This window comes from Epinephelus moara, chromosome 9, assembly GCF_006386435.1.
Source record: "Epinephelus moara isolate mb chromosome 9, YSFRI_EMoa_1.0, whole genome shotgun sequence".
Classification (NCBI taxonomy): Eukaryota; Metazoa; Chordata; class Actinopteri; order Perciformes; family Serranidae; genus Epinephelus; species Epinephelus moara.
Window position 1 is genome coordinate 11,215,913 of NC_065514.1, and position 21,259 is coordinate 11,237,171.

Below are 21,259 nucleotides of genomic sequence, written 5' to 3' on the forward strand. Positions count from 1 at the left end.
TGACAGGAATACATTACTGTCTGTGTCTGTGACCCCCGTTCAACCCACAATCGGTGGGATTCGCCTTTCGTTTCTGCTGCTGGTTGAAATCTGTAGGCTGCTCGCACAGCGTGCTGAATGATTTAAGCCTATTTTGCTCGCTCAAAACTATTTTTAGTCGCAAATGCGAATGCCGTGACGGACGGATCGCCACACTACCGTCATTTTATTCCGCCCGTCATGGCACGCCATTTGATTGCGTTATCAAAACGCAGCTATTATTCGGCCTTGCTTTTAACTTATTCCACCGAATACCGAATGTGAGTTTTTTTGCAATATTCGGACGAATATATTCGGTTACCGAATATTCGGTGCATCCCTACTAATTAGCACTGAACACAAAGTACAGCTGAGGCTGATGGGAATATCATTAGTTTTGCAGGTGTACAGACAAAATCAAAGTATAGGACAAACAGCTGATGATAGCACTAGAGGAAAAGTCAAGGAATCAACAAAATCATTAGGGTTCATCCTCTGGGGACCATGAATGTTTTTACAAAATCTCATAGCCATAGTGGTGGACCAACAGATTGGCATTGCCATCCAAAGAGTAATTATAATATTCATTTGTGTATTATTTTATACAAGATCAAGAAATGAAGACAGAGGAATCAATGATGATAATCAAATTGCAGCTCTGGTTTAACTGCAGTGTTCCGGGACATTTAGTTTGAACACTGTATATTGAGAGATTTCAACAAAAGCAAATAAGCAGCATGTTTTCACAGATGCGAACCTGACAGTTCGCTCTGCATGAGAGATGTTTCATTTCTCACCAAGCGGACACACAGGCACAATGCACATACAGCTCCTGGACCGGGATCCATCCCTGGACCCCACCCTTGGAGGCTGCAGAACAGATGAAAGGGGTGAAAGGGCCGTAACAGACAAGCTCCACGTACATCTGGAGAAGTCGACTTTGCAAACAGCCAGTCCCCAAAGCTGGACTTTGACCAGGCACATAAACAGCACCTGTGGTAATTCACTGGCCTGTGGCCTGCAAGCAACATGAGAAGATCTTTAACCATGTCAAGCCAGGTATTTAGTGAGATTTATTCAAAGGCTTTGACTTCAGAACCACAGAAATGTAGGAATATGAGGCAATTATTTGTGATTACATGCTCATTAACGTTATCTAAATGATTGCGTATTCTTTGCCATGTTCAGACCGCCTTTTTGCGATTCCAAGAACCACACAGCCAGATGAGGAATGCGTCGGCTGCACATGCAAACAGATGGAGAAATCCTTTGTGCTACATGTGTCTTACATACTGGTTAGAAAAATAAATCTGCAGAGGGCGGGGAAGGCAGACGGGCCTGTAAATTCGTATTTTACATGAGATGAGGAAAGCAGAGAAGGGGCTTTTCGACGGCCCAGGGAGTTGGTGAGTCAGGTAATGAGCCTACTGGAACACTGAGGGAGAAACACATATCAACTGGAGTGGAAATCCAAGGAGTTAAACGGGGTGTGTGTTGGACAGAAGACAAGCCGCCAGATCGCAGCACCCACCGAGAGATGATCAGGGGATGGGAAAAAAATCTTTTCCAACTGGAAGAGGCCACTCTATTTCCACAGAAAACATTAATATCAGCTTCAAAAACTCCTTCAACAGAACAAAATTATCTTTTAATTTACAGCCCCCTTAAGTTTGTTGATTTATTTTCATGATTGTTGTTGTTACCTGTGAAACATATATCCATGAGCCACAGCTGAAAAACTCATCAGTTTCCAAATTACATAACGGATACTGTATCTACTCTGCTTCATGTTACGTTCTCTGATTTAGGAGCCTTCTTTTCAAGCTGGAACCTGAATGTGTTCTCAGACTGACAAATTAAATAGGATCCAGGCCTATCAGTGTATGGGAACAGCACCATATTACTGGCAGGGTGCCACGCAGAGTGCTGCTGCTGTCACCCCCGTACAAACAGTACAACATCACTACTACACTGTGTCTGTCTTCATGTGGCAAACACTCCACAGTAAAGTCAAACATGGTGCGTAACAGGCACGTTCTGTGCCAAATACTCATAATACTGCTTTAAAGCCTTGTATCTCCAGGTTTCATGAAGCAACAACCTTAGATGTTATAGGATGTGCTCTTACACGTGTGTTATAAAGGGTTTAATCAGCTTCAAGGTTGTAGAACATGCACACTATGCAAAATACTTTTTTCCAGCCATGCTAGCCACATGGCTCAGTCCACTTTTCACTTATCCAGCAAATATTTGAACATCTGCAGGATGAACTGACACAAAATTTTGCACAGATGTTTATGATTCCCAGACAATGTATCCGAAAGACTTTACTGATTCCCTTTTTTCCTCTGGTGCCATCATGAGGTTGATATTTGTGATTCTGTGTAAAATGTCTCGACAACTAATTGGATGGACAGCTGTGACGGTTGGTGCAGATGTTCATGTTCCCCTCATGATAAATACTTTGATGATCCATTCATCTGGCCTCATCATTAGGTTCAAATTTTAACTTGATCGATACATTCGTTAATGACCAAATACCTGTAAAACTAATGACATTCCAGTCATTATCAACTGTATTTTTTTGTCTTGTCTTAATTAGCAAATGTTAGCATGCTAACGTGGTAAAATAAGATGGTAATAATGCCATACACCAGCATGTCAACATTCGTTGTTTGCATGTAAGCATGCTGATGTTAGCACTTAGCTCCAAACACCAACCCACAGAGCTGCTGACGTAGCCTTAAATTTGTAATTTAAGTTTCAATATGGAAAATATGTAAGTAAGAATATGGAAACAAATACTTTAAAAGGCAGAGTACAGTATATAGTGGTGCAGGAATAAGTCCTAAATGCCAGAAATGAGTTAGCATTTTATCACACCAGTGTCCCTTGTCTTGAGTCAATGAGATTTTGAATGGGTTTTTGGTGAGATGCCTGAAATAAAGTCTGTGGTGAACCAAATCATAAGAGACTTTCATGATTTGTTGTACGACATAAAATTTGAAGTAAATACCCCTCTTGTGAATTTTTAAGCTTTCATGAGTCTTAAATAAGGTGGGTTGCTAACAAGTGGCTAAATGCGACTACAGAACGCCATTACATCGAACATGGCTTCACAGCGCTTTTGTGGTGGCGACTTTTAAGTTGTGACCGTAGTGTAGTTTATTGATAGCCTAATGTTTGCTTTTTACTTCTGGCGATCACATTTACATTTCAAAATTCAGAAAAGTGGTGCTCATTTGCTGAGATTATTATTGCCACAGAGCCTATTTTCTGCAATAATTCAAAATCCAATGGAAAAACACCACTGGATTTTGGATGAGGGAACCAGAGGGACACTAACTTCAAAAAATGTCATCCCTGCACCACTCTTTTCTTTCAGATGGACCAGACATTGGCCAACTGAGATCTTATGACCTCAAATGTCTTCACTGCCCTCATAACCACTGCCCTGTCTTGTTACGGTCATCATTATCATGCAGACCACAGTGGATGGGGTAAGAAAACACCATAGTCATATTGACAAAGTCATTAAAGTGCTTGTAAAGAACTCTTGTAAAAAGCTTTACAAGACTTGCTCGGTGCTGTCAAATGGCCCTGTGTTGCATGAGTCCTGACCCTGAGAGTAAAGTTCAGCTGAGTTGGTTACTCTTCATGTCTCCAGTAAACCAGAGATTAATCACAGGGTGGCCTAACAGGTGACAGAGTGACAGTGAAAGTATAACATCACAACGAAAAGCCCATTTCTTTTTTTTCTGTCACACTCTGTGCTCCGTAACTAAAACAGTGAAGACGTCTGCCTCAAAATTATAACTCTGGAAATCAGAAAATGTAACTGTCCAACCTGCAATGAAGGAAGAGAGTTGACTCTATGCTTGTGTTTTAGAAACACATGATATCTAATCTAGCTGTAAAAGCTACTGTTTTGACATTTTACTTTGAAAGACTGGCCTCGATCCAACATGTAATGGGCTGTCACTCTAACGGACCCTAATGAACTCTGTAAAATGAGTTCTCACGTACAATATGTCCTCAGACTGACCTGTTTTGCATAGGCTGATGGAAACTCAATCTAAGTCAAGTCTGCTCCCTGGAACATAGTAATGGTAACCACACTCCAACATCCTGACAGGCATGTGTCCGTTTGTGCGGGCGCCAGCAGCACAGATACCAGTGTTTTTCTCTTCATGTCTGTCAGCAGCACAGACCGCAGCAGATTACCTCACTCTCACCTAATCAGGGGAGATGAGAACACCGCTTGGTCATGAGAACCAGGTTATACTCTATTTAATGAGTAAGGAGGTAAAGAAAACAAAGAAAAAGACAAAGACGGTGACGTGATCATGATGAATGAGTGATTTTGCACAGCTAGGCTGTCATCCAAGTAGGTATCTGTCTGAGAAGCACTCTCATTAGTTTTTAGATCTAAAACTAGAAAGATAGTTGGGCAATTTGCCAATATATACAAGGCGCTATACAGCAAATAGTTACCACCAATACACTCACAGACCACTTTATTAGGTACACCTTGCTAGTACCGGGTTGGACCTCCTTTTGCCTTCAGAACTGTCTTAATTCCTTGTGGGATAGATTCAACAAGGTGCTGGAAATATTCCTCAGAGATGTTGGTCCATATTGACATAATAGCATCACACAGTTGCTGCTGATTTGTCGGCTGCACATTCATGATGTGAATCTCCCGTTCCACCACATCCCAATGGTGCTCTATTGGATTGAGATCTGGTGACTGTGGAGGCCATTGGAGTACAGTGAACTCATTGTCATGTTCAAGAAACCAGTTTGAGATGATTTGAGCTTCGCGACATGGTGCGTTATCCTGCTGGAAGTAGCCATCAGAAGATGGGTACACTGTGGTCATAAAGGGATGGACACGGTCAGCAACAATACTCAGGTAGGCTGTGGTGTTTAAACCATGCTCAGTTGGTACTAAGGGGCCCAAAGTGTGCCAAGAAAATATCCCCCACACCATTACACCACCAGCAGCCTGAAACGTTGATACAAGGCAGGATGGATCCATGCTTTCATGTTGTTTACATCAAATTCTGACCCTACCAGTTTTTCCAATCTTCTATTGTCCAGTTTTGGTGAGCCTGTGTGAATTGTAGCCTCAGTTTCTTGTTGTTAGCTGACAGGAGTGGCACCTGGTGTGGTCTTCTGCTGCTGTAGCCCATCTGCTTCAAGGTTGGACGTGTTGTTGGTTCAGAGATGGTCTTCTGCAGACCTTGGTTGTAACCAGTGGTTATTTGAGTTACTGTTGCTTTTCTATCATCTTGAACCAGTCTGGCCATTCTCCTCTGACCTCTGGAATCAACAAGGCATTTAACCTTCCCATCTACCTCGTAGTACATCCACCTCATCAACTGCCACTACACCTCTGGTTAGCTCCTAAGGTACACTTGACAACCAGCTCCATTCTGCATCCCAAAACCATAATGTGATATGCCTAAACACAGAGTGATGCATGGCAAGCTACAATCTCCAACATAACTTTGATGTAAAAAAAAAAAAAAAAATAGGGTTTATTCATCCCATGCACCTATCAAAAACAGGCTAGTGTTGCTGTCAAGGTAGTTAATCCCCAAAAGTTAACTTTGTTGGTGTCTGCATCTGTTTTGATGCACTCTTTTGTTTGTTTTCAAGTCCTAATAGCTCATTGAAGTCACAGTATGTTATAGAGAATTGGGAAACAGTATCAAACCATTGCAATGTGAGTCAAAACAAGGACTACTGGTTGCAGCTCTCTTGCATTTACATACAACTGCATTAAATTTAATCTTTCTCAACAATTCCATGTTGGTTCACCACACAATGACTGGCATCCCGGCCTCTCCAGTCTGTGAGTATGTGTGTAAAAGGGGTTAACATGTATGTAAACTAAACTTATCAAAGTGTGACAGGAATGTAGCTGGCTGAGCCTTTATCTGTAACATGTCAGTCTACACACATATAGTATCATGTCTCTTGAGAATGTGCTGCAGACTGAGAGGCTCAAGTAAGTACAATCAGTTGCATTGTGTGCATCCCAACTGTCTTCCCATTGTTCATTGTTCACAGGGTTTTTTGACAGCATGTGCATGCTGCTGCAATGTCTACATGTACTGTACAGTGAAAGACAGTGCTACTACATGAGGTCAATGCAAAGACTGAAGACAAGTATATGAATAGGATAATAACTACTGCAAATATTTAATGCTAACAGAAGCGACCATGTTGACATATTAAGTGTTTCTTTGATTCTTGTGTCTGGCATACAAGTGCTGTAGTACATAGTTTCAAAAGTAGTTTTTACTGTAATGTGTCCATGTTGATGACAGATTAGGGATGCACCGAATATTCGGTAACCGAATATATTCGGCCGAATATTGCAAAAAAACACACATTCGGTATTTGGTGGAATAAGTGAAAAGCAAGGCCGAATAATAGCGGCGTGTTTGATAACGCAATCAAACAGCGTGCGGTGACGGACGGAGTAAAATGTTGGCAGTGTGGCAATATTTTACTCCGTCCGTCACCGCACTCGCATTTGCGACTAAAAATAGTTTGGGCGGGCAAAATAAATCATTCAGCACGCTGTGCGAGTACAGATTTCAACCAGCAGCAGCAATATGGCAGCCATAGTGCTCCGCGGCGCAAGATAAGGCGGAGAAGTCCAGCTCCAATAATGTCCTCTTGTTGGTGTCATGACTGCCCAAAAGTACCTGGACAGCCGAGCTGTGGCAGCACACAGGTATGTGATGTGTCAGAGGAGAAACGAGCCGTTCACATTACTCTTGTGGCAGGTAACGTCCACAAACCTCACCGCACTTTAGGGACTGTTCTTTACTTATGAAGGGACTGTTCTTTACTTGTCAGGGGAGGAGGGTGGCTGGTTGATTCTTATTTTATTTATTTATTTTATTTTGATCCCCCCCCTATGTTAATCACTTATTGATGCTGTTTTTGCAGTATGAATAAGTCAATAAGTAATTTATTCCATTGAAATATCATTGATGTATTATAGAAAAGTGATTTATCTTTTCATAAATGACAAAAGGCACACCTGCCTCATTTTTGCTGTGGTATCGTGATTGACAAAAGGCACACCTGCCTCATTTTTGCTGTGGTATCGTGATACTACTCAGAACCATGATACTTCCACTGGTATCGTACCGTGGGTCCCAATTTTGGTACCGTGACAACACTAATATGGAGGGGGTTCATCTGCAAAAACTAATGAAAAACTAAACAACAGTATTCGGCCAAGCGTTTAATTTTATTCGGCTTCGGTTTCGGCCACAAATTTTCATTTCGGTGCATCCCTATGACAGATATCGTCATTTTGTCCTTGAAGACTAAATGAATGACGAAATCTTTCACTGCAGTATTTCACTTTGTTTGCAATTCAAACTAACTTTTTAAAGTATTTAAGTTTAAACTATAATTACTGCCTTGTAGTTACATGCCTCCACTAACCGGTCAGGTTGCTGTTTATATTCACATATGTCTGGACTCATATAATATGCCTTTTAAGGACTTTAATAAAGGCATTGAGTATATATTTGGTGAAACATGGATGCTTCACATCTTAAACCTGGCAGCAAAAACGATCTACACAATCAGCAGAGTCAAGGTGAACACCCAAGATTAGTGTCACCAGTTCAGTATCTTCTCTTCTATTACTGACTTATGACGTTTTGGATATAAAATCCCAACCTAAAAACATGACGCCTCTGGCCATGGCTGTTGCCGGTGCAGTGGCATGGAATGTTCAAGAGAGCTTATTTCTACTGAAAATGAGTCATTATTGCACTGGCATGTTTCTTCACTTGTTTTATGAGAAGGTTTAGAATTTTAGGACTTATAGCTAGAAAAATATGAATTTATTAAATGGAGATTTTGTGCTTCAGCCCTCTCATGACTTTGACACTGATCTAGCTGTGGCTGCCTTCCTTCTTATGGCACAGGCTAATGTGTACAACAGACACACATGTTGCCAACAAACCTACACACTGACAAATATACAGTCACACGCCTTCATACACACAGCACTTAAAAAAAAGCTGGATAATGGGGCGCCCAGTGGTTTAGTGGGCAGAGCAGGCATCCCATACACAAAGGCAATGTCCCTGCCGCAGCGGCCATGGGCTCACCCCCTCTCTCTCCCCATTTCATGCTTAGACTATCCTATCCAATAAAGGCAAATAATCATAAAAAAAAGCTGGTTAATGTCTCTTTTTGGGGGACTGTTTTGACTAGAGAGGCACAGTGCCATGCAGGCCATGAATAAAGAAGGCAAGTCAGCCTGTGGTCCCCAGAAACAAACCCTCCAGGGCTGATAAACCTTGAGCCGTCTGGACTAAAATGTGAGCAGCGACAGGCGACACACTGGACTGACCCGAGTCTTCAAAACAAATCAATCACATAAAAGGTAAACAAAAGCTTAACAGGTCAAACAGGTCCTGACACATGGCGGCTGATAGGAGTTTAAAGGTGAGGGCATTGCTCACCCATACAACACTGAAAGAAAAAAAACAACAAAACTAATTGTGGGTCTTTCCCTCTGGCTGTCCTTTGTATGATCTGCTTGGCTTCTGATAGTCATAACAGAGTTGTCACCTCAGGTCCTTCATCAGTCAAGTTCAGCCGAACCAATAAAGATAAGCATCTGCACATGTTCATCATAATGGAGGACGTTTATGAACATGTCAAAGTCTATTCACTTCAACCTATCACACCATTCATTAAAGCTCCATTCATTTCATAAAGCAGGTTAGGTGCATGCTTTTCAGAGACAGGGTTTCAAAAATGAGGAAAGCTCTCCAACAGGAAATGAGGGGAAATAATAATTCACTTGCCACAGGGCCACGGCCAAAAGGTGGTGCCATTTAGTTTAGTTTATAACATATAATTGTCAAGGACCAGGCACAAAAACATTAATCACATACACGAAGAGATGTAAATGAGTTTAAGAAATCCAAACTTGTCATGCTTTTGCACTGCCAGGTGAACATTCAATGGTAACACTGTGTAATTGAATCTTTTTAGTTCACCAGAGACAAAAACCAAAAATGTCTTGTGTAGCCAAAGTGAATTGTATATTCAACACAACAGGGAAAGCCAGAGTGTTTATTTTACCATGCAGCGCACCTTGCTGATGTCACACCGGGGTCAATGAAAATCGACTGAACAGTATGTCTACGTGTCTGAATCAGGGAGTTGATGTAAACATTTGACAATCAACCATAAATGTGTTTAAAATGTACTTAATTTTTTTTATGTGGCAAGGACAAGAATTACGTGTGTGTGTGTGTGTGTGTGTGTGTGTGTGTGTGTGTGTGTGTGTCTCGCTGGTATGAAACAACATTGCATCACCTGGCATCTATTTTGCGGAACACAAGCGTATTAAGGTGGTTACAAATGTCACAGCTGCAGCAGTTAAACTTGCCTCCTGGCTCCACCTTGACTTTTTTTTTAACGACGAATAAAATTAATACGATAGTTAAAACTGATCCCACGAGGCAAATGGTTGCCAAATAAAGTCAGGTCCTGCTATTAGATACCAGATTTAGGTCAGAACGCCTGCCAGGATTGAAGACACTAATGCCAAACTCATGCCAAGTGCTGTTACTGAACGCTGTGCTCAGAGGAGTTTGGAAGCAGCAGAGAAGCGTGATTTCTACCTTGACAACAACCTGACAAAACATCACACACATCATACTGTCAAATGTGTGAGTGACATAAACAAGAACATGACTTTCAAATCACAGCTTCCTGTAACAGTAAAGAACCATGGTGAACCTTGCACTGCATTGCTTAAAAGGCTACAAAAAGTATTTCTGTACTAACAATGTACCTAAAGACAGCGTTAAACCAATTTGACAGTGTGCTTGTAGTGCCAGAGAATTATCACCTGAATCAACTACATTACCACCCCTTAAAACTTGTCATTAAAAGGGTTTTTTCCCACTTAGTTGCCATCACAGTCTGAACAATGTCACAAAAACCTAATCTTGCTGAGCCGACACTTTAACCCATCATCTAAAAGAGAACACAGGTGTTACTAATAACATTAACGATGGCTCTGTTCTATTCAACTCTCCCTGTAAACCATGACAGCGTGACAGTGAGCCAGCATAAATAATGCCAAGACCCTGAAACTGGGGCAGCTGAAAACAATATACCAATCAATGATGTCATTATTAACACCTGTACTTTTCCTACAGTGACAGGTCAGAGTGTTTACACCTGGTATCAACATGTGTCTTGGGTGATCCGATCAAAAGTGGACAGCACAAGGTAAAGTGATAATGACAACCAAGACGTGTTCTGATCCAATCGCTCAAACCACTTGCGGAGGTGGTCTGAGATGTATTTGACTACATATATTTTGTAGTGTAAGCAGTTACACATCCTGGTGCATTTCTGACAACCATGTATCAGGAAAATACGTTATCAGCGTAGGACGTTGTGGCTGTTCTGGTGACAGGGTGCTAACACTATAACTTGCACATTTTATGATGAGTTGGACTATGGGTGCTTTCACACCTGCCCTGTTTGGTTCGGTTCAATCGAACTCAAGTTCATTTGCCCCCTAAGTGCGGTTTCATTTGGGCAGGTGTGAACACAGCAATCACACTCGGGTGCGTACCAAAACAACCGACAGACCTTCTTGAAGAGGTGGTCTCGGTCCAGGTACAAACGAACTCTGGTGCGGTTCGTTTGTGGTGAGAACATGTTCCGACCTGGATGTGAACCAACTGCAGTCACATTACACATTGTTTGGGTTAAACATGAGCATGTTACAGTCCTGGAGGATTATTAATGTGCACCTCCTCTTGTACTGCCTTAATATGCACATTCAGCACATCCAATGCATCAAAACATTGTTTTCTAGTTGGAGCCGCGCCTCGTTTTCAAACTGTATGGTTTGACTAAAATAAACAATGACAGCAATATAGTCCACGATGAGCAGCGCTAAAATCAACCTTTGTAGTTGTCCCTCCATTGTGACATTAGAAAGTGTCACATTTATCTTGCAAGTGTGCTCTTCTTCAACGTTTTGTTTACTTGGAAATTCTGACCAATCAAGAGCAGCTTTCTCACGCAAGGCATTTGATCTGGTCCGCTTGTAAATGCTGCCAAGAGAACATGAACCAACTCTAGGCAATTATGCAACTTTGTACCAAAATTAGTCCCTGATTCGGACCAAAGCAAGACAACTCTAGGTCTGAAAGCACCCTTAGCGATGTGTGACCCTCTTTCCTTTTGTCTTACGAAAGGAGACATGTTGAGTTCTACTGACAGTGATATCTCAAGCTGTAGCAACATGACCGCTAACGTGACTAGCAAAAATGCTGGCGAGAGGCGGATGTAATAACTGTGTTTAAGGCCCTTTGACCTTCTTGTGTTAGTGACATAGGCAGTAACGAAATCTGAGCACAAATGGTCAGCTGGAGATGCATGATACACCCAGGTGTGAACGGCGATGTCTCTCGGCTGTCCACTTGCATTTGGATCATCAAAACGCAGGGGATACCAGATGGAAACAGGCTCAAAATGTCTTCTTTAAAAAAGGCCCATTGTAGGTTCATCATGTGACCCATGTACCTGTTAGTACAGCTGTGTAGTACCACATTGAGTGATGTATGTATTTTATACCATGGAGATTCTGTGACTTGACATTAGTGCTGTGTACAAACTATAAGTAGCATAGATCTTCAATGATGTCCACACTGATACTTTTTAATAACCATGTTTGAGATAAATAATTTTAGATAAAGAAGAAAAAGGAAGGCACAAAACCATGTGCACACAAGTGAAAAGTAAAAGGCATTATTCATAATTTACCTGGTGCACGATTACACAATTTGCTTACTACACTGATTAGGGTTACACGATAATCACTGTACAAATGAAAATATAAACCTCTAACAGCACAGTTCCATAGAACCTATATGGGCAAATGTTTCAAATTAAATTAATCAAATGTGGTTGTTCAACAAGTAAAAATGTAAACGGACACAAATAAAAAGAAACATTACTGCTTAACGGCAGCTTAAGCATGTTCTACCTGTGACGCCAGGTGCACCTTGTCACCATGAGCTCTTTTTACAACACCACAAGGCAGGTGTTTCACATTTGCAAGCCAAAAAGAAACTGACACATGCTTCACAGAGAATGGACACAAATAATTGCGTCAACACTTGAGTCAAGTGGAACCACAAACAGCATAGCTTGGGACAAAGCACCAGATCATTAAATTGCCCTTTCCACATAAATCTGAGTCTTTGTGTCCTACAGGCTGTAATGTGTCTGCAGGCTCTTTGCGGTGACTGAGTGATGGGAGCCACATTGAGAAATGACACTACAAAGTGGTCAGTGAGGTAACGTTGTAAATGTTAGAAAAATAAAAATAAAAAGCCCTTTCTTTTATTCATCTTTAACACCGAACATCTGAGGAGCTTTGTCTCAACACTATCGGCCCACTCTATCTGCCATCTGGATCCAGTTGGCTTGAGAAGAGATTACAGACGAGGAAGGAGGTTCTGATCCAACATGTGGTTTGCACCTAGCCCTCTCCACCCGCTTTTGTTCACACAAAGCTAACCACAAGCTGTGACCTACTCCACACCCAGAACCAGGCCCGGTGACCCAGTCTGAATATATTGTAGGAATTTTACACCACGCACGCCACAGCATGTGGGCCTCGTCCTGGTTAAAGCTGGCTAATGGGCCCCAGATCAGGGCTCACCAGGCACTAAGGCCCAGGATCACGTTTCATTGGATGCAGATGGCTGCTTATGGATCTGGCATTATATTGGCAATGACTTCATGAGCTCGACCTGCTGGAGGAGCATGAGAGTGTCAGGGACATGGCCGGTACTGTGCTTTTGATCTAGTTTAAGGGTTTGGTGATGTGACATAAGTGTTGTAAAGTGTACCAAAATGAATCTGAATGACAACCATTGGCTATGTAGATGGAGCTAGAAAAACAAAACAGCGTCTGCTAGACTTTTATATGACATTTTTAACATGGTGTCATATCCTCATCTGATTATCACATTTGTTGATGAATAAACACTCTTTTGAACCACTGTTTAAAATTCAGGCTTGATAAATGAGCGCATCACGCATGCAAATAAAGAAAAAGAAACACAGGACTAAACACTTAAAGTCTAACTTTGGGAGAATGCAACGTTTGTCATACTCCACAATCAAAGGTGTTGGATGAAACAAACAAAAACTACTAATCAGGGTAATTTCTACACTCTAACCAGAGGTGGAACTAAAAATATTAAGTCTGTCCAGAGGGTGGCGCTAGAGGAAAAGTCACAGGGTCAATAAAATCTCAAGGGTTCTTCCTCTTGAGAGCAGGAATCTACTAAGCAAAACAATGACAATCTACTCATTAAATCAGTGGTTCCCCAACTGGTCCAGCCACAGGGTCCAGATTTCTCCTTAGTCATTAGTTCAAGGTCCACACAGTTTAATACATTCATGTTTGGCCATGTCGTTGAGCTACCCACTTTTGGGAACCACTGCATTAGATAATACAACATACAAGTGGAAAATTTTGGACCAATGGCAATGATGAGGGGAAAAGTCAGAGGGTCACTAGAAACATCAGAATTCATCCTTTTGAGACCATGAATACAGAAAATTAGATGGAGATCTGATCAGTTAATTTTCAAGGTGCCTTTTCATTGACTTGTGTAGGTCAAGGAGAAATTTTGACCTGAAGGGGGAAAAGTAATTGAGGATTAGAGCTGCAACTAATAACCTATTGTATAGATTAATCTACCAGTTATTTACTACATCGTGTGTTTTGCTCAACCAGCAGCCCAAAACCTAAAGACATGCAATTCATAAATCATAGACTACGGAGTCATAAGACTACGAAAACTGTGACTGTTTAGCTTTTTTAATCTTCTCAAAAATGACTTAAATATTTCAATTACAAAACTGTTTCTGATTAATTGTCTGTGGATCAACTATTACAGCTTTACTCAGGACACCACCTAAATGAATTTAGGAACAATCCTCTTGGGATCACGATCCACATCCAACTTTATGGCAATCTGCCTGGTTGCTTTGGAGATTTCTGCTGTAGGGTGTCAAAGGCCAGCCAGACAAACAGACAGATAGACAGACATCCTTAGGCCCCACCGCTACCAGGGCAAAAAGTTTTTGAAGTTGTATAATCTAAAGCATAGTCTGTGAAATGATGCCTTCCCAAATTCCCAAAGTGTGAACTTCAGACACGTGAACAGACAGCTAAGAGCCTCTCACTATCTGAGCTCCACTGGCACTCACACAGAAGGTCAAGAAGGTTAGTCAGCAATTTCCACTTCTGAAGAAAGTGTGAGTGGTGGGGTAGCAGTGAGGTGAGTGGATGGGTGGTGTTGGGAGGTATGGAGACACTTAGACACAGGCACACCTCTTTTAGGCTTCACAAATCTCTTCCCAGCAGCTGTTCTGCATACCTTGCTCTAGCGATACCTATCTCATAGAGTCAGAGGTTACAGTAAACTATTCCTGACATATGGGAGTCACAGATCACAGCTGGATATGGCTGACTGGAGGGATGGATGAATGGATGGATGGATGGATTGGAAATGACAGAGACGCCTGATGCTAAATTCAAGGAGCTGCAGAGGTAAAGGCAGGCAACTGTGCCCACAATCTTTTACTTATGAACAGCTCACTATACAGACAGCTTCATTCACACTAAGTTTGAATAACTATTCCTTTATGGACCTCACTTCGTCCATGGGATCATTAGTGAATTAAACTACTAGATACAGCTGGCCTGAAAAGAGCGCTAGCGGAAAACATGTGCATTGTCCATAATGGAAAGGGTTCATCCCTTGGAGAGCATGAACGACAACCAAGCATGTTTTTGGATTGTCCTATAAAATCTATACTTTTCAGGTCAAGTGGAAATGTTGACATGATGGTAGTGCTGGAGGAGAAGCCAAATACATTAGGCTTTGTCATCAGAGGATCATGAACCAACAACATCTAATCAGTCCTTCTGATATCTTGCAATCAAAGTTGATGATTTGCCCAGAAGGTGGCACTGGAGTCCATCCTCTGTGGAACTCAGTGCTCAAAATATACAATGGCAATATTTAATGTGTGCAAGTGGACATTTTGGTCCAATGATGGTGCTAAATGCTCACAACATCACCAAAAACATTAGGATTCATCCACTGCTGTCTTTGAATGTCCAAAGTGAGTTTGATGCAAGCTTCCACTCCACTGAGGAGACTTAAAACAGCAGCAGAAAAACCCTTCCCTAGCCTGGTTCCAGACCATAGACCCCGCCCACTCAACTGAGTAGGCTTACATTACTGGTCTGGCATACTTCAATGAATTTGCGATTTATCTCGTCCAAACGATGGACGGACCAATGAACGCCGGGGATCTAGCGATTAGCCAATCAGCGCCACACTGATGTCAGGCTGTATGCTGGTGGGTAACTGGTGAGGATAGCAACAATGGCGACCGCTACAGATCCTACAGACCACATTAACGATGCTATCGAGGTATTTCGCCACTACTCGCGTTAATGGAGGACCAAATTAAGGAAGCTGCTAAACTGGATTTAACTGCGATGCAGCTGGGCGTGCACGACGACGGAGACATTTTAAACGGGCAATGCTCGCTTGTTTTCGGCACCCCCGAGGCATGGATACTAATGACGTCAGATTCTGGGTGAGTCGTTGATCTCTACTGATTGGTCAGGGAAAAAATCAAATTCCCTCCCCCTTGTAAATCACCTTCAATGGAAGCCATGTCAGACTGAAGGTTCTGGGAGCTTCAGTCTGACACTCAGGCTAGTGGTTCCCAACTGGTGGGTCACGGTCCTAAAGTGGCTCCCAGGTCCATTCTGAATGGACTGCAAGCAACTCAGAAACGTGTCAAGTTTGTAAAAAACACTTTATTCTTAAGTACAGTGAATATCCGGCACAGAGCTTTTATTTTGAAGTGCTGTTTCCTGCTGTAGAGTGACTGGATGACTGACAGCTACTTAACAGAGACAGCAAATTAGCTCAATGATGTGGCCAAAGCAAGTATGATGCTGAATATATAAGGCTGTGTGAACCTTACACTAATGACTAAGGAGAAATCTGGACCCTGTGGCTGGACCAGATGGGAACCACTCTTCTATAGTGTCCAGTATATCAGATTTATCTCATCAGTCCTGTTCAACACTTAGTGGTGAGACACACTCATGCACACAGTTCAGCTGGATGCCCCCAGTCATACAGTGCACAGTTTATTTTCAGATAATATGACAACGGACATCACATTTATTTTTCGCTTGAGGCATTCCACTCGCCTAAACACAGTTAACTTGCCCTGGGCAACTGTTAATGTCAAGCTCTGTAACTCTCTGGGGAACACACAACACTATCAGGTAGAGTGCACTGTGGCAAGATATACTGTGCAGATTTTTTCCCCCATCAACCAAAAGAGAAGGTAGAATTTCGTTCTATGAAGATTTTCTTTGGTTCATTACAGCCCTCATCTATACACGACCAGGCTGACTGGTGCGCACTGCTCCCAGAACACAAAGACATAGGCTTCAAAGTCAAATCAGAGCTGGGTTGACAAGAATGACAGTAAAACAGATAAATCACCTGCAGAGGAATCTGAGTTAAACGTCATTGTGTAAATGAATGCAGTTCCTCAAACTGCAGTGAAAAGAAATGCTTCAGGTACAGAATATATGATTCCTTGAAGTCATAAAGGGTTCAAATATGAAGGTGGGTGACTCTTACACAACAGGTCATAGTGGAGGTTGGCTGGTGGGTTCTCATGTTCCCTCTGTCTCCTGCTCTTTCCTTTAATCCTTCCTAATCTAAGCCATCTGAAAGGTGCTTAATGGGTACATCTATGATAAATCAGGCCGATACATAGGATGAATGTTTTTTCCAATTTACTTGAAAGGTGTCCAACAGCAGAAATATGCAAAAAAAACTGCACTAAGTTTGGCACTGACAGAAAACTGCAATTATAGTATGCATTACATTATCATAATGTTGGAGGAGTTCTTTCCAAGTCACCTGGAATCATTTCATCTTGGAGTCAGAGTTGGTTCATCTTGCCAATAGAGAAACAAGTTCTACAAGTTATGGATAAAACCCTGCACCGTCAGTCACTTGTACTTACTTTAGTTTCAGTTTGTAGATGATGCCTGTCTTGAATCTGATGACTGCCTATCAACCAAAATGGCATAAATGGTAAATGGCTGCATTTGCACATTGCGTCTAGCGCTTAACAATTTGCCTCTCATTCCCTCATACACACACACAAACCGCTGGCAATGAGCTTCAACACAAGATGCTGGCCAGATCATCAGAAGCAATTTGGGGTTCAGTGTCTGGCCCAAGGACACTTTGACATTTGGATAAGAGGAGCTGGGAATCAAACCGCCAGCCCTGTGATTAGCAGGCAACCCGCTCTATCTCCTGAGCCAAAAACTGAATTCCACAGCACCACATTGCTCTAGACAATCTTAAATAGGCTCTCTATCCCAAACAGTGTTCAGTCTCATATTCACTGATGCACTGTATGGGCAGCTATGATTTTTGCATTGTGTTAAACATGGACAAAAGCGCAGACAAATGGGATCAATTGTAAAATGCAGAATATCGTTAAATTTTCCATAAAGTAGATGCAAACTGACATCTCTGCAGTGTAACCAGCTGTTAAAGTTGGAGTGCACCCAAAATACAGTGTGAACACAATGTAAAAATATAAGGAAATAAGCCTAATAGGGGTATAGTCACAGGAACTATAAAACATACTACATATGGGCCACCCGTATGCTCACCTGGTAGAGCAGGCGCCCCATGCACAAAGGCTATGTCCCTGCTGCAGCAGCCATGGGCTCAATTCTGACCTGTGGCCCTTCACTGCATGTCCTTCCCTTTCTCTAACCCTTTGACGCTCAACCTGTCCTATCTGATAAACCCAAAAAAGCCATAAAAATAACCCCACTAAATTGTGCAAAGTTACTTTACTGTTAGATTCTGGGTTGCTGGGACAAGAAAGCCTGAAAATGATCGTCACTGTTGGACCCTGCAGTCATGTGGAAGAGGCCCTCTCAGACAAGTCATCCATAAAACTGAGGAATTTGTAACTAACAGCTAAATTTAGAGCTAAGCAACATTAAGCTCAGGTGAAGAGCGCTTCATTTTACAAAAGGATGGAATCTATTGAAGCACTTTCTTTGATAATTAAAAAATTGTCCAATAACCACTGCATTATTAGTCATTCTTTCCGCTTACAAAATGTGCCTAAATCCTAAAATTAAAAATGGAAAACACAGAATCTGGGGAAAATAAAACAGAATCTGGAAAAGATTAACACGGATTTAATGGAGCCCTGTATCAGCAGAAATCACAAATTCCCAGATGAGCTCAGTTGTATCTGGAACAGGGCGAGATTTAACTTAGGGAACCTAACAACAACAGAGTATATGCTGGGAGATTATTACAGCAGGGTTACATAACCACCAGCCTATACAGTGATACCCGGTGAACGTTTACACAAGGCTTTCACACTCTGCCATCTACAATAACTCTCTGAAAACACACAGTGAAAACATTCGACGGGCTGGGTTCAATCAACAAGCTCACCGGTCTAATACAAACTCTCAGCTGGTTCCCTGCTCTCTGACATCCCCGTTTGGGTCTGCTGTGTGCCTCTAACATACAGATGATAGCGATGAGGAAAAGTGATGAAACCCAAACTGGAAAGTAAACAATGTGAGATGCTGTGGAATCCAGACATGTCACACTCGGGCGCCCGTCAGAGCTCCGATCTCAGATCAATTTCAACAGGTCACGGATGGATTAAACAACTCCAATCCAGCTCAGAAACACAGCGTGACGCCACAGCATTCACGCCACTGTCAGTGTATCAACAGTCCTGATAAAACAAAGGAGATCCAGACACTGAAACTGATGAGACAACAGAGCTGGCTGTGGAGAACGATGTTGTGATTAACTTAGTCTGCTTGGCAGAATGAAAGCATTCCATGCGACTTAATAACTGTGGATGAGCTTTGGCGTCAGTTTCCACATGTGTTTTACGCAGGAAAAAAGACATTTTGTGTGCTTGAGTCAAAAAATCTCCTCTGGGCCATGATAAAGTGAACTTATCAATCAAAGTGTGACACCAGACTTTAATTTGCTATCAGAGATAAAAGATAGTTTATTGGCTCAAGGTGATTAAAAGGGTTTGGCAACTTTGGCCTGGTGGTTTTCGATAATAAAAGTGCTGCATAGGCAAAACAGCCGCAATAACTAATTTCAAGACTGTTTATGGTTGCAAAGTCAATTAAGCATTTAATAGCTCAAACACTTCGATGGAACACCTCAGATTTTATTAACGACTTTAAAATTATGAGAGGACTTGGTAATGTTAATTAAATATCAGCATGCTGGCAACTCTAACTGTGCCCTAAAAACAATTTTTAATTAGCGTTTTGAAGACAAATAGACAATATAAATGCGTTGGCCCGCAGTGACAAAGTCTTATTGTTTCATTGTGGTCTCAATTTCGTTTTCACAGCTCGCCAAATAAATCCAGTCTACACGTGTTTTGGGTTCACTCTCGCACCGGAGAGCAATAATATGCAAATATAAAAGAGAGTTACAGCATCAGAGTCGGACTGACTGCTGAGCTGCTGAGTATCTGAAGGGCGGCTGATGAGAAGTGGAAGATTTTCATCTGGGCACAAACTGCACTGAACAAATGATGTAATGGGCTACAGCTGATAAAAATCAGCCTGCTGTTGTGACTGGGTGTTAAAGAGCCCTCACAGGGGGATGGAGCTTTTGTTGGTGCATCAGCAAAAATCAGTTTTAAAAGGATGGTGAAGAAAAGTGCAATCTGACAACACCAGAATTTATCATTTTGTGGGTTTCTTGATAAAACAATAGCGGTTTATGGCAGTGATTCCCAACTCGTCCAGCCATGGCCACACAGTTTAATGAATTCAGCATGATACCTGCGTTAATTTTGCTGTCTCTGTCCAGTATCTTTCAATAAGTCACTCAATTTGCAACAGGAAATGGCACTTCAAAATGAAAGCTATGTGCTGGAAATTCACTGTATGTCAAAATTAAGTGTGTTTTTTACAAACTTGACAAGTTTGCCAGCCACTTGCGGTCCATTCAGAATGGACCCTCGACCCACTTTCGGACCACGACCCACCAGTTGGGAACCACTTGGGTTGGGTTTATGGTACAGTGGATTTTGGTGGATACTTGATGATTTAAGTTTACAGGAGAAATGTATAATTTTCTGATTATGAACTCCAAAGCCTTGTATGTGTTGCTACTGATGATTCAGTGAGTTTAAGGCACAGAAAACAGTTTTAGGTCTGATGGTTTGGTACTTGCATGCCAGTACCAGCTAATGAAGGTCACAACAGCTAAAATTAATTTGGTTGACAGTCACTCTAATTAAAAGCAAAGCTGTAGGGACTTTAATTTTAGTCTTTGTTGTGGTAAAAATGTTAAAAGTGTGCCCAATAACACCAAAATGAATGGTACACCCTGAATTTGCCCTCTTTACACTTTGAAGTCAAAGTGTAATTGTAACTTCAACCGGAAGTTATTAATGTGTCGCACTTGCTTAAAACAAAGTAGCATGTTTCTTCGTTACTGGACCGTTACCAAGCTCCACAGGTGTAACGTTAAACTCTTACCTGTCTGCAGCATCCCGGAACCGGACTCGCCTCCAAAATCCACCGGTGTATCGTCAGGTGAGGCGGTGCTCGTCGTCACGAGCCCCAGAAGGCAAAGTGTCCATTTTACCAAGCAGCAGAACATCTTCCCGGTTTAATCACTCTTAATTTTTAATTAATAAAAGACATGTAAACAAGAGAGCCTAAACGTGTTCTGGATATAAACCAGCTCTACTGTGGCTCTAATTAGTCAAAAAGTGAGAAACATAGTTGAATTTTTGATGCAGACTAACTTGTCATCCTCTTCACCTCTCCACCTCCTCCTCCTCAGACAGCACGAGCCTCTCTCCTCCTGCGGCTGCATCACCGAGGGGCCAAATGAGCCAGCCGGAAGCCCCGCCCCTTTCCCATAATGCGGACCAATTAAAATCCAGAAGGGCCTCCGCCCATTACCGTCTGCAACTTATTTGCAAATTGTTCCGTTTTAATTAGAAAGATTGATCAATTTTCTGAGTCTCCAAGAGACAGTTG

At 41.9% G+C, this 21,259-nt stretch overlaps 1 protein-coding gene across 1 annotated transcript in view; it reads right to left on the reverse strand.

Annotated features, from left to right (window-relative positions):
• Positions 1-21,066, reverse strand: part of si:ch211-196i2.1 (collagen alpha-1(I) chain) — a 142,002-nt gene extending 120,936 nt beyond the window's left edge. The window contains exon 1 of the mRNA XM_050053135.1: positions 20,750-21,066. Within this exon, the coding sequence (XP_049909092.1) occupies positions 20,750-20,873 (124 nt within the window). The 5' untranslated portion in view covers positions 20,874-21,066. The remainder of the gene's footprint in view (positions 1-20,749) is intronic.
• Between the last annotated feature and the right edge of the window lie 193 nt (positions 21,067-21,259).